The sequence below is a fragment of the Brachyhypopomus gauderio genome, chromosome 14 (genome assembly GCF_052324685.1).
Source record: "Brachyhypopomus gauderio isolate BG-103 chromosome 14, BGAUD_0.2, whole genome shotgun sequence".
NCBI classification, from domain to species: domain Eukaryota; kingdom Metazoa; phylum Chordata; class Actinopteri; order Gymnotiformes; family Hypopomidae; genus Brachyhypopomus; species Brachyhypopomus gauderio.
The window spans coordinates 15,394,049-15,408,740 of record NC_135224.1 but is presented as its reverse complement, the minus strand read 5'-3'; the positions used below and the strand labels follow the sequence as shown (position 1 = coordinate 15,408,740).

General features: G+C 40.7%; 2 protein-coding genes across 4 annotated transcripts; one reads left to right on the top strand and one right to left on the bottom strand.

Moving 5' to 3' along the window:
* Nucleotides 1-471: 471 nt before the first annotated feature.
* dynlt5 (dynein light chain Tctex-type family member 5) lies at nt 472-6,673 on the top strand. 3 transcript variants are annotated; one of them, XM_076972903.1, is made up of 5 exons: nt 472-581; nt 2,677-2,803; nt 5,218-5,309; nt 5,717-5,769; nt 6,105-6,673. In XM_076972903.1, the coding sequence occupies exons 2-5, from the start codon at nt 2,691-2,693 to the stop codon at nt 6,306-6,308; spliced, it is 462 nt and encodes a 153-aa protein (XP_076829018.1). In that variant the 5' UTR covers nt 472-581; nt 2,677-2,690; the 3' UTR covers nt 6,309-6,673. The 3 variants fall into 3 exon arrangements, with proteins under 3 accessions (XP_076829018.1, XP_076829016.1, XP_076829017.1); XM_076972901.1 differs by having other exon boundaries at nt 5,717-5,815; XM_076972902.1 differs by having other exon boundaries at nt 5,691-5,815.
* Nucleotides 6,674-7,290: 617 nt separating this feature from the next.
* Nucleotides 7,291-8,071, bottom strand: insl5b (insulin-like 5b). Its single transcript, XM_076972083.1, has 2 exons — nt 7,900-8,071; nt 7,291-7,424 (listed from the first exon to the last, which is right to left on the bottom strand). Exons 1-2 carry the CDS (start codon nt 8,069-8,071, stop codon nt 7,291-7,293), a joined length of 306 nt encoding a protein of 101 aa, XP_076828198.1.
* Between the last annotated feature and the right edge of the window lie 6,621 nt (nt 8,072-14,692).

The following is a 14,692-nucleotide window of genomic DNA, read 5'->3' as shown; positions in this document are numbered from 1 at the left end:
AGGCCAATGCTGGGGCTTCACTGAATTAAGTGGACTTGATTATATTGCATTTCTGAAGGCCTCATGTAACCTGAAAAGGCGACAAAAGTTTTCCTCGTGAATGATTCGTGCCGTTGAAACCATGTTGTACGGCGACCATTTCACAGAAAGTCCTGTGTTCGTTGCGTTTTTATCCTCATGAGTGAAATATCTGTATTTGTCAGTCAGTTAACTTGCATCTTGTTCATCACGGGAAAAAACGCAATATGCAAACATTTCATGTGTAGGATATGGCCTTCCAATGTTTTAAGAGAATATAAAGATTTAAAATGATAGGTATATACAAAGTGGAAAACAATGTATCACCAAAAAATAGAATAAAAAATACTCCTACATAAAGCTCTTGTTCTTCATTTCCTTCGTCAAAGTCATTTTGCGACTTTACGAGTAAGATGAAACGTGGAAATTCAACATATCGCGCAACCCTGCACCCTCTTTCAAAACGAAAGGTAACGCCTGTGTTGCCAGGACAACGGCGCAACAACATTAACTGAATGCACTGTTTGCGGTTTGCCCAAGGTTTGACGACCCGAATCAAAACGGTATGTTATTATAATGCTTGAAAAGCACTATATTGTTATTCCTCATACTTATTATTATTATTATTATTATTATTATTATTAGTTGTAGTAGTATTATTAGGCCTATTATTCTCCAAATGTATGCAATTAATGCGGCCCGAATCGCTACAGACTCCGTTCAAACTGCGTTTCGAAGGTCTCTGCTCTGACAGGTGTGCTATCCGTTTTTAGAGTCTTATTAACTTATCATTGTTAATAAGTGTGTGCTGGCATTAAAAATGATCAGAAATCTCCTGGATAAACTGCTGTAAAATCCTTACACCTTCAAGCGCCATTTAAATGTTAAATGGCAGAGAAACTTGTCCTTTCTGGCACGTCGAAATAGTTAATCAATTAATCAATTAGTTTTAGTTATGAACATTTGTTTTGCATTAGACACAGAAAACTGGACCATTGGCCTCTATATAAATTTCTCAGAATCAGAATCAGCTTTGTTGAGATTTTTCTGTGTCAATTTTGAGTCAAACAAACCACACACAATTACACCAAAACCATCAGCAAGGGGTCCTCTCTCACACAATCTCTTCAGTTAAGAGATAAATTACATGTATCCCGAACTACGACCGTTAGTTCGGATGGTGCAAATCACACTAAAAGCTGGAGCGGGCCCAGCTTTAATGGTCACAGTTCGATACTGTACTCACTCCACACAGACACAAACAAACATACATACATCTCTCTCACACACATACTGTACATCTCTCTGTCATACTCACTCCACACAGACACACACACAAACATAAATATACATACATCTCTGTCACACACACATACTGTACATCTCTCTCCCATACTCACTCCACACACACAAATATACATACATTGCTCCCACACACACATCTATCAAACCCACTACACAACACACACACACACATACTGTACATCTCTCCCATACTCACTCCACACACACAAACATACATACATCTCTCTCACACACACGTCTACACATGTCTATCAAACCCACTAGACAACACACGCACACACACATACTGTACATCTCTCCCATACCCACTCCAAACACACACACACACACACACACACACACACACACACACACATCTCTCACACACACGTCTATCAAACCCACTACACAACACATGCACATACACACACATCCTGTACATCTCTGTCCCATTGCCACTCCACACACACACACACACACACCTCTGTCCCATACCAACTCCACACACACCTGTGTCCCATACCAGCTCCACACAGACACACACACACAAACATCTCTCTCCCATACCCACTCCACAAACACACACACACACACACACACGCACACACACACAACCATACATACATCACTCTCACACACGTCTGTCAAACCCACTACAAACACAAGACTTGCATCTCTTTTCAAGCCCATTTGGTTTATGAGTAATTGCAAGTAGGAATTGAAGACTGATCCGTACATCATAGGTGACAGATAAAGATCGCCAACTCAGTAGAACGCTGTCAGGTGTTTTTTGCACTGAACTGTGTAGCCCGAGATCTAAACTAGCCTATTACGGGGCGTGTAACGAGATGTAGATAATGTTAGACATTTGGCCTTCATGAATCAGATTCAGGAGTCAGGAGACTGGATGGCTTCAGTGTTGACAAGTTTATTGACACACAGAGCATGTAACAAAGTGGATCACAACCGGTTCTCCTGTAGTCTATTTGGGAGGACCTTATATACATAGTGGAATGTGAGAGCAGGAAGACGAGGAGTTTAAGAAGGGGTCACTGTGGGATGAAGGTGAGGGCACTTGGGCAATCTACATTGGGTTGGGTAGTTGATAGTCGTCACCTTAGGGTTAAGACTTCAATGGATATACAAACCAAGGACAGAGGTGTTGGGCATGCAAAGGTGGGCAACCATCAACACTTCTCAGGGATTTTGATGGTTGCCACATCAGGGGTTGATTGTATATACACAGACAGCAGATGAAGAATAATCTCCATAGAGATAAAGGGGTGAGATCTGAAAGAAGCATCTTTTCTCTCAATATCAAGGTTTAGATAGAGCCAATAACGGTCACTGCATATGCTTATTTCTTATTTACAGCGCGTGCTAGGAAAATGTCAGACTTCGCTAGAGAGAAAGCCGCACAACTGGTTAAGAAGAGAGCAAGCTTGTCTTCGCTTGGCAGTCATGAGGTGCGAGCCAAGGAATCTGCCTACAAAGCCAAGGAGTAGGTGCCTCGCTCTAGATTTACAGTGCTTTGAATAAACGACCTATTCAATTCTTCAGTTCTGTCATTCAAGAACAGAATCACAATCTCTTCATTCTTCCTTAAAAAAACTGGGCCATAAGGTTATTTGACAGTACACTTAATATTTTTACAGTTTTTCCCAAATGTTTAAACATTTCTAGAAACTTGGCTCAGTTTCTCAAAACTCTACACACAAACTGAAAATTATTAACTGCTTTGTTGAAACTCCACAAATCTCTAGCAAAACTGATTCCTTCCACCAAAACAACACACACAGCTTCTCTTGGAGAGCATCAAATAAACACTGACAAGATCAATTCAAAGGACTATTATCAGAAGTATTTGTATGTTTGAGTTCCTGAGGCCTCTGTATACAAGTCCATGAAAATGTGTTGGTTTTCTGTTCTTTATATTTATTTGGTGCGGTGTAGGACACCCCCCACCCTCCCATATAGCATTTGTAGTACTACATGTACTGTATATGCGACAAATGTAAGCCTTTTCTACTGTATGCATGTTGCAAAACTAATTTTCACCTGTGTATGTACAATGAGAAACATGACAAGGAAAATCAGTTCCCATACAAAGAGGTAACAAATGTATTTATTGCAAAATGCAAAAAAAAAAAAAAAAAAACAGATCACTGTTCATCAAACCTCTGATCTCGGTCAGGCCAGAGAAATGGGGAATAGGGTGGAAGGTGCAGCACAACAAATTGTGGATTGTTATTGAACCAGTCATTGACCAGAGCTGCCCGGTGGAAACTTATATTATCCCAGAGGGCTGCTCTGGTTCTTCTTCCTGTGGGAGGTTGAGGAGGTTTTTGAGTTCATCGAGAAATGTTACCAAACAAGGAGTGTTATAAGGCCCAAGTTGTGCATGGTGATGTATGACCCCACGGTGACCAATGGCAGCACACATGGTGATGTATGACCCCACGGTGACCAATGGCAGCACACATGGTGATGTATGACCCCACGGTGACCAATGGCAGCACACATGGTGATGTTTCCACCATGTTGATCAGGGACATTAACAATGGCACGGTTGCCAATGATGTTCCTCCCCCGCCAACTGATCTTATGCAGGTTGAACCCTGCCTCATCAATGAATATATATTCATAGGGAACAGCACTGGCATCTAGTTCAAGCACTCTCTAGAAAAAAGGAAAATTACCATAGACAAAAGGTCAAACTAGCGACACCGAGGTAAACAGGGATCTGTCCAAAAAGGGTACTGAGACGGTGCTGTACTCACATGCACATATTGGTATCGTTGCTCCTTCATATGGTCAGAGTTGCGCTCAAATGGAACACGATATACTTGCTTCATACTCAGCTGGTGACGTCGATTGTGGACAGGCTGACCTGGTCAATGTTTGTGAAATGAACATTATCTTCCAGGACTCTGTCCCTGATTTCACATCAGGGTAAAGGCATTGTTTTCCAAAACCATCTTTACTATGGTGGTCTCTTCAAGTGTGAATTTCTGGCGTCTGCCCCTTCTTGCTGGCCGTCTTTCTATTCTGATAAAAGTATATACACACATTATAAATATTGCATTTCACTATATTGCTACATAAATGTAAAGACAAACATTGCACCATAGTGCACATTTCTGTGAACACTAAAACCATAAAAGTGGTTACTTACCTACTCTCTTCTGTAAAAGCCCGGATAACTGAGGCTAAAGGGTAAAGCGGCTCGAAATTGGCTGGACTCGATGCCCAGCTTCAGTCATGGTTAGGACATGATTCAATACATGGTCCACTAAGGTTGCCCGTATTTCATTTGAAATATTGCCTCGGCATTGCCTTCCTCTTCCTCATCCTCTTCGGCCTGCTATAGGCCCCCTCTGACTCTTACTCTTCCTCTTCCTCTTCTTCTGTGCTCCTGTTGCTCCATCATCTCACGTAACACCTGTATCAGTCACTTGAGGCCTCTTTTATACTCTGACAAATGATTGAAACATTCTTCTAATTAAGTTTGCACAGGTGCAACTTGTACGAGACTATTTGGTAAAATTAGGGTTTTGTATTTGAAAGTCAGTGATTCTTAGGTCACCAAGGTGTACTAAATATTTGTGTATGGTGATTTGCTAAGCTGTGATTTAGATTGATATTTAAGTGAAAACATGGAATTGTGCTTAGAGTTTAGCAGTTTGGGGTCACAATGTTGACACATGATCTTCATGTTTTTGGATTTGTGTGCATAGTTCCACATTTTGTGTGTATACAGTGTGGAAAAACTGTAATACATTTTTTTTTTACATTTTCTACCTTTTACTCATGTTTACCAACTGTAACTACATAAGGCTATCAGAAAGGTCACCTGGCCAGTGTGTCAGCGCAAATGTAAACTGTCTCTGACTGCTACAACCCCTCTCTCTTCAGCTCTACCAGTACAGTATCTTACATCGATGAACACGGTCACCATGACGATATTCCACGACCTCCAGTCCAGATGGAGAATACTTATCAACTTGGTAAGTCCTGTCATTTTGCTATGCATCTCAAATTCATGGCTAGTGTTTTGCTTTATACCAACAGATTATTCATTTATTAGTATAGCTAATCCTTTCCAATCTCAGCATATATTATAAGGCAGAAGTAGGCCCAAGATTACCTAAGCTTGCCCTACTTTCAAGATATAATATCACGGTAGTGTGATCTTTTTACATTTTCCATCAATTTCACCTGAAATCCAAATGTCCCTAACTTGTAGTGTATATGAATGGGGGATAATTATAGTTAGCCCTTCACAAATCCCAGATTAAATCTGAAAACAATGTAATGAGGTGAAGCCTTTAAGTCTTTGACTTTTATTTTGCCTTTCTGTCTGTCTGTGGTGTGCGACACTTGGGAAGGGCCCACAAAGCGTTTTCCTGTCCAGACAGTGCGGGACATCCTGAAGGACGTGCTGGCCAACTACCTCCAGGAAGAGAAGTACGAGCCAGAGCTGAGCAGACAGATGACCAAAACCATAGCAGAGGTCAGCTGGCTCCTGCTTGCTACCAAACGCCCTCTGAATTTGGCACATAAAAATGCAGTAAGGTGGAAATGATGACGTGATGTGGAAATTATGCAGAGGTCCGAGTCTGATGAAAGAACCCTAGAAAGATCTAGATAAAGATCTAGATAAATGCAGTTTCATTCATACTGGTTCTGGTCTTTCTGAGCTGTAGGTGCACTGTCAAAGATGCAGGCAGTACCGTTGACCTTTCACCTAGGCCTCCATGCTAAACCCGTTTCTGACGAGCCTCTGCTGACCCTGTGTGCAGGTGGTGAAGGCGCGCGTGAAGGACTTGATGATTCCTCGCTACAAGATCATAGTGGTGATCAGCATCGGACAGCTGGCGGACCACAGCATGCAAATGAGCAGCCGGTGTCTGTGGGACGCGGCCAATGACACCTGCGCTTCACACACATTCAAAAACAGCTCGCTGTTTGCTGTGGCCAACGTCTATGGTGTCTATTTCGAATGATGCAGAGCTCCTTCTTGCAGCAGAGTTGAACTTATAAAGATCCTGTCCCTAGTGTGACTATAGCATTCCTCAACCAGGAATCCATCTTTGCGGAGAAAGACTCTTTTAGATATGCTTGACTGTTATTTACAACCTTATTCATTTATTATTCATAATCTTATTTGGCTTGTCCAGTTAAATATTGGTGTAGTGTAAGCAGGTAGGACTGGGTAAAAAAGAGCACCTCTGAAGCATCTTTGTAAAGTGGGAAAAAACCAGTTTGCACTACTAATAATTAAGGTGTATGGTGAATCTAGGTGTAACGTTCTTACGTTCTTATTGCATTCGTTCTTAATACAATAAAGATAGACACTTGAAGAAACTTATCTTGTTTTATTTCCCGTTTGCTTCTCTCTATCCATGTTCTGCTTAACTATCGTTATCTCACTAGTGACATCTAGTGTTACAATTAAATTACATTAAATAAATATCATTACACTAGGTCCTAGGAAGCCTCGTTAAACTTTCAATTTAAATTTTCTTGTACATTTTAATGAGGCATACAGGTAAATGGTATACACTGTAAATGTTATTTAAAGATTAATTTCAATACATTGTGAATTCATAGGTCATTATTTACATTGTTTATCGACTGAAACGTGTCTTGTAGGTCTGACAATCATAGGCTACATCTGTTTTATTTTGTGCTTAATTTGAGTTACCCGGCACAATGTTTATATGGGAGCCTTTTGTATTTCTCTGTGATTAATCTGTGCTTCCATGTACCCAAACTAAAAGTTTTGTAGTAAATGTTGGAAATTGTGGGAAAAAACAGATGTATTTAAAACGTGTTAACAGTCTACCGAAGAAAGCGATAGTGAGAAGAAGCAGTAGTGACAGTATGCCCTTTTTTTTTAGCTTAGCGAGGTTTAACGATCTCATTACAAACTTTGAACGTCAAAACGGTGCGCGAGCCGCTTCGCGTGGGGCGGAGATTCCATCTTCAGCACAGCAGCGTCAGGTCGTGTTTGCCGCATCCCACTTTGCAGCACTTGACAGACACTTCTGTGTCTAGACTTCTGAGCCGCTTCGTCTGAGAGCCTGCCGCGAACGACTGCGTGCGATCCATCTCGCCGTCTGTTCACAGCATAACAGGGGAAACATGCAGAAAATTCTTAGTAGTTATTTGCATAAACTTCTTAGTAACCAGCAATCATATAGTATTGACTTTTTGATGTTGCTGAGTCAATTCCATCAGTATATGTAATTTTATTATTACTACCGCAGTACTAACATTTGCGATAGTTGTACCGCAAAAATTTACAATATAATTTGTCAGACTGCACGAGAATATATCAAATTACGTTTTATTATGTGGTCTGAGTGTCCTGACTAATTCCAGATTACTGTTCTGTGGATGTGATGGCTTTCACAGGATCCCTCAGACTAAAAATAACTTTTGGTCAAAAGTCTATCAAATCTATCAGCAGTGTGTTTGCAACTGCATATTGTATCACAGTGTAAATTGGAGCAATATCATAGCATCTGGTCTGTAAAAAACAATAGAATGTCTGGTAGTATGTTGGACAGCTGAAAAGTGGCAATGACTGACCGTCCCCGCTGAACTCAGACAGGTTCCTCCTCCATCTAGACCCTCCACAGGTGTAGACAATGGCACGTACGAGCTCCCGCCCGCACAGCCTAACAGCATGCTGGGACTGAGAGGCGCGTGCCCACGACGTGCACGCCAGCAGCAACAGTGATGTCAACAGCAGGGCCTTCATGCCTGGGTCAGATTCTCCACGCCCTTCACAGGCACTTCTTCTGCAACGTCCGTCAAGTCCGGGTGTCTCTGGGTGGGGTGATGGGCGAACTCTTCAGATCTTTGGCACATCCATTCGTTCTTTTTTATACTGGGCACAGCAAGATTGCGCACTCCCCTTGACGTGTTTGCTTCATTTCCATGACTCTGGAAAAGATGTTTTGCTCATCTGTTCCTCACGTAACATTAATGAGTGGGAAATCTAGTGGGTGGGCTTTCTAGAATGTCATGATTGCTTTGACCAAATAACATAATTCACAGAAGATCCATGTAGAACAATAATTCTAGTGACATTTTTCTAACGAGGGTTTATTGCTGTTGCATTGGGAGAGTGGGCCGTAATGACTCTTTAAAGGCTAGTGCTGACCTGAGACCATAACACGCATGTGGAGGAAGCCCATTTGTGAGCATGGTGTTGTTTGAGCATAATGGCGGCACTTACCTTGTCTAAACCATTGTCAATATCATCTAAAATGATGATCGCCTTACAGAATGACACGGTGTGGGACGGACGACCTTGCCTGTGGTGACACGAACAAACATCGCTGTTATACTAAAAGATTGATTCTAAAAGGTCTGTTTGTGGTATTGTGTGAAGAATGAAAAGCTAATTATTGAAAATATTAATGTTTTGGTACAGTAATAGTTAAAGATGTAGACAATCCTTCTATGGTCTGATGGTACCTTTAACTTAAACTTGGTTACTGTTTGCCATAACTATTGTATTGATCTGAACCAACGTTTTAGAAATACCTTCTCTCCTGGTCACAATAATGACAAAGACAACAATTTATAAAATGTTTTTTATCAGATTCCAAATTTGAACTTATGTACAGTTATAACGTGTTTTTTTTTTGTTTTTTGTTTTTTTTTGCCTTGAAAACAACAAATTTTTTGACAGGCGTTCAGTCTTCCACCAGTCTTGTGATAGCCTCAAAAAGATCCCAGACACCATCAGTCTGCATAACATCTGGTATCACTTCACTGTGAGATTGAGGTTCTCTGTGTGGAAAAACAGACCTGACATGTTTAACTTCCATGTCTTCCTTTATGTATACCTCCCAAATATGTCCCTTCCTGTGGGCTAGTCACTGGAGTGATTGATACCAAGGGAATTTGATTCCGTGAAATAAAGGTTGATTTGAAGCATGTATATTGAAAAGAAAGAACTACATGACTTAAACAATTTACTTAACAAGTTACTTAAACAATTGGGTAGATTCAGATTCAGATTCAGATTATAGGCATTCAATAAATACTGTATCTTCTTCTTCTCCACTTAATCCATTTCAAGTTCCTGTTGGCAATAGTGTGATCAAAGACATCCAGATGTTTCACTTCTCATCCTCTTCCTCCAGCTCCTCCTGAGAACTTCCTCCCGGTCCTCCTGAGAACTTCCTCCAGCTCCTCATTCCCTGGCCAATGAGGAGATGTGATCCTCCGGCTGGCCCTAGGAGTAGCAGTTAATCTCTAAGCTCCTACCAGATAGCCAAGCTCCTCAATTTGTCCTCACCCTGTCATGGAGATGGAGCCACAATATGTGGCAAGAAAGCTCATTTTTGCCACTTATATCTGAGATCTCATTCATTGTCCAGCGTTCATGACCATAGGTGATGGTTGAGACATAGATTGACTGCTAAACTGAAAGCTTAGTTTGTTATTGATATCCAAATAAAACTGAATAGGGTATGATGAAAGATGATCAGTCTTAGTCTATATTTTAAGGAAATAGCCTTATTAAATTACAGGCTATTATTTATCTCATGCATTCATTGCAATTTTATATTATGACTAGATTTTGGGGCATATCTGTGTGGTTAATAAAATTTCTCCAAGGAATGTCCATACTGTGTTTAAAAGTCAAAATGAGGGGGGTAATACCATTAATGGAGCCCTCTTTACTAGTGGAAATCAGTATTTAATCAAGACTTACTTTGTGTATTCTGTATTCGCTTCAAAGATAAGACCGACAGTACATTACAGCACTGATGTGTCTAAAACTTTTGTCTTCTGTCTGCTGATCTGAATACAGTATTACTTACGTAATTCTTTATTTGTATGGGAAGGAAATTCGTACAGCATATTTGAAAAAAAGATATTTTACTCGTTAATAATTTTAATGCTTTTATAATTTTTTATATTAATGTGAAAGTATAGGACATGTCATCCTTAGCTAGGGGCGGACTGGCATACATTGCTACCGGGGATTTTCCCGGTGGGCCGATGGGTTAGTGGGCCGGTGGGCCGCCGGTAGTTTAACTCGGCCCGTGGAGGAGCCACTGCCGCACACTGCGGCCCCGGCCCGTAGTCACGCTGCTGTTTGGTGTAGTATTACCTCCCCCCGTTCCAGTCAGACCGCCACTTGCGTCCGTGTTAACCGTGTTAAGGTCATTTGTACATGGTGCTTTAAACGTTGCAGAGGCGACAGCAGTACATTTAAAATAACATATCTACAATTTAAACTGCTGTATGTTTTCGTAGTCCGGCCCAAATTTTCTGGGACAAGTTGGGTTTTTTTCTGATCTCCGCTGCATACCGTGAGCCCGCATCAGCTGGCCCAGTCCGCGGCCCGGTCCAACTCGTTCATGTGTTTACAGGATCAGTCCGCGGCCGCGCTGAGCAGTTTTTTTTTAAGCTATTGAAATTCTTAGATTAAAACTAAACTCCACAAATAGGTAAGAGGAAGAAATACCCACGTTAAAGTTGTAGGTTGTTCTTTAGGATGCACTTTGCGTAAAACAACTTGTTTGGTGGTCTTATGGTGGACTATTTAAAAACCACTATGTGGCTTTGTAATCATATTATTGCTGGAATTAATATTGTCCATATGACAATAAACGCCATCATATACACTATACGTGCCATGTATAGATTCATATACAGTATACACACACACACACACACACACACACACATATATATATATCTGTCATATCTAGTCTGTCAGGAACTCCCGGGCCACTTTTTCTCCCCAGTCCGCCCCTGTCCTTAGCTCTTAACTCACAGCACTTTCATTAGTTTAAAGGGCACTCCTCATCTGAACATTGCTGCAGGTTCACACCTTGATCACTACAGTTTGCCCACACTCGTAGATGAACACGAATCACATCACAAGGCATGGGTCACCTGATGGTCCAGTGCTTCTGAGGACGGAAGAGATGTTTGCAGCTAGGGTGGAACTAGATTAGCCTTGTCTTGCAATGCTCTCTGGCATTTCTGAACAATCCCTGTGTATATCAGTTCCTGGTCTCTTTGACATTGACGATATACCTGTCTCCTGTGTTTTTGGTTTGGAAAATGCCAGCGCTGACCCTGTCTGACTACATTTTTCACCAAGCTACTTGTTTTGATGACACCTCTTGCTCAGCTGTGACAGTGCCTATCTTCTTCATTATTGCACCATGGTTAATAATCTCTTATGCTACACAGACCCAAGGGACATAGCCCACACTTTCCAGAAGAATGTGGAAAACACATTATCCTATTTCCAAACAGACATTCACAAATGACACCTGGTTTGTGGTGTTCAGTCAGGTTTTGATTGTGGCTGTAAAGCAGTTGTTCAACTATTAGTTCTCAACCCAGCCCAGTTTTCTCTTATCCAGATCACTAGGTATTCAACATTCTTAATAACTTGGTTCAGGTGTGATGGAAATTGCCAAACCAAACAATGTGGACCAGCTGGTTTGCTTCAAGAACTAGGTTGAGAAACACTGGCCAAAATTTTGAGAATCAAAAGGGTTATGGTCAGCTCATAACCCTTCTGCAGTTACTTCACTGCCCAGAAGGGGGCTCTTTAGAGTCAGATTCCCATGCCGAGATAAATCCGACAAGCGGGGTGTCTCACTGTAGGCCTAATGCAAATTCTTATTCATTATTTGACTGCTCTCGCCATGTGTTGTAAAAGTTCAATCTGTGATTAATTCCACTAGAATTAAATGTCAAATGTGTATTGTTATTACTAAAGACATTTTGTTAACATTATCTTTATGAATGATTCAAACTTTACATATTTTAGTCACTGTCCAGTTGCGCATCTTTACCATGTGATTGAAAATGTCAAAAATGTGGGAGTTCATGTCAATGAGTTGTAGGTCTTGAATGCCTAATTGTGTCTGTGGGAGCCGCATGCAGCCATGCCTTCAGCATTCTAGAGAACTCAGATCCACCCATAAACCTCCAAACTTCCTGATTGTAAACTTAAAGATTGAGGATTGGGTTTGGGATTTAGAGACTGTGAACCTGCAAGTCAGGAACTGTAGCAGGAGTTTTTTCTGGAATTTTCCTAGAGCTCATTTTGAGCCTATTTTGAGCTGATTTTGCACCTAATTTGAGGCTGTTTTGTGGTCCTTCATGTAGACCTGTGTTCCCTGGGAATGTGGGAAAAAGAAAACATATCAGACATGGCTCAGTAAAAACAGACATATCAGACATTGGACAAAATCACCACTGAAGTCATTACTTGACAACACAGATGGAAATAAAAAAGGGAACATTTAAACAGCAGTTAACTAAACAAAAAGTGAATTATAATGAGTAATATTTGATACAAATGAAGTAAAATGTTATACAAATGCCACAAACGAGTATTACTCTTTTCACTACTCTTTTCAAAGTGGTACAAATGTTTTGGTTATCACTTCTAAAACAAAAATGTTAGTTCAATAAAGTTTCATTGAGCTCATTAAAGTTTAATTGGACCTACCATATCCCTCTGAGGTCTACGGGCCTTTTTTTTTTGTTTAAGCATGTTTTCATATATTTGTCTCTAAACATACTTATAGCATTTTACCCATATATGTAATATTAGAAGACAGAGTATTGCATAAATAAATTAAATGGTTCTAAAGCTGAAAATATGAGGTTTGGTTTTCAAATTATTTTCATAACTCATATGAAAACATACCTTTACTGAAACAAATGAATTATATTGATATTTGAAATAAGTTTACAGAAGTGTTTGCTTCACAAAAACAGTTAAATAAAGTAGTATAGAAATGTGTAGAAAATGCATAAAAATATTTATATTATTGCATTAAAAAATGAGATAAAATATGACTCATCAATGATTTTGGAGTATCAATAGTCTATATCAAGTTTCATATGTGCAAGTGAAAAAAAATACTCACACCATGCCTCATAGAGCTCTCTAAGCTCCTATAGGCTACTACACTTTCACACTTGGAAACCTACAAAATAAATGTTTACTAATGGACAGTTGGTTTAAGGAAAAGTCATGACTTTATCAGGAATCAATTACACTAGTTTTGCACAGAAGCAGCTTCTAGCTAGCCAGCTAGCTAGCTAGTAGCACACGTCGTGCCTAAATGTGAACCTAGATATATAAGTCCACTATTACAGATTTCAAATGAGGAAAGAATTGTGTCTGCCTTCTTCCATGAGGTGTAAATACTTAGTAAAGTCATGGCTATGTATTGGTCATGTTGTAATAAATGACACCTGACTCTCCCAATCACACAAGGGAAGTGGCATGTGTAAATCTTACTGACACACGAATGTATAAATCAAATGTATGTTTGATTTAAACCTCTAGTCATTTGTTCATAACTCCTACTATGGACAAAACTTGCAGATTTCAGCTGCATTTTCCTACCATTTGCAACACTACCAAATTGTTCCTGGTAGGTTTCCTGGGAGGTTTGTTAGCTTCCTACAGGTGACAAACAAGTGAGGGGTGAAGACTGTGCTACCTTTGCAGCTAGAACAGCTTTAACTCTTCTGGGGAGGCTGTCTACAAGGCTTAAGAGTGTGGTTATGACGATTCTTGACTATTCTTTCAGAAGCGCATTTGTGAGGTCACATACTGATGTTGGACGAGAAGGCCTGACTCTCAGTCTCCGCTCTAATTCATCCCAAAGGTATTCTGTCGGGTTAAGGTAAGGACTCTGTTCAGGCCAGTCAAGTTCATCCACACCAGACTCTGCCATCCATGTCTTTATGGACCTTGCTTTGTGCACTGGTGCACAGTCAGGTTGGAAGAGGAAGGGACCAGCTCCAAACTGTTCCCACAAAGTTGGTATTCTCAAGCATTCAGAGTTCTTTTCCTCCTTAAAAGCAACTCCATACCATAATCCCCCCTCCACCAAACACTTAAACTTGGCACAATGCAGTCAGACAAGTACTGTTTACCTGGCAACCGCCAAACCTAGACTCGTCCATCAGATTGCCAGATGTAGAAGTGCGATTCGTCACTCCAGAGAACATGCCTCCACTGCTCTAGAGTCCAGTGGCGGCGTGCTTTACATCACTGCATCCGACACTTTGCATTGCACTTGGTGATGTATGGTTTGGATGCAGCTGCTCGACCATGGAAACCCATTCCATGAAGCTCTCTGCACACTGTTCTTGAGCTATTCTGAAGGCCACATGAAGTTTTGATGTCTGTAATGATTTACACTGCAAAAAGTTGGCGACCTCTTCACACTATGCACTTCAGCATCCACTGACTGCTCTCCATCAGTTTACGTGGCCTACCACTTTGTGGCTGAGTTGCTGTCGTTCCCAAACACTTCAATTTTCTTATAATACAGTTCACAGTTGACTGTAGAATATTTAGGAGTGA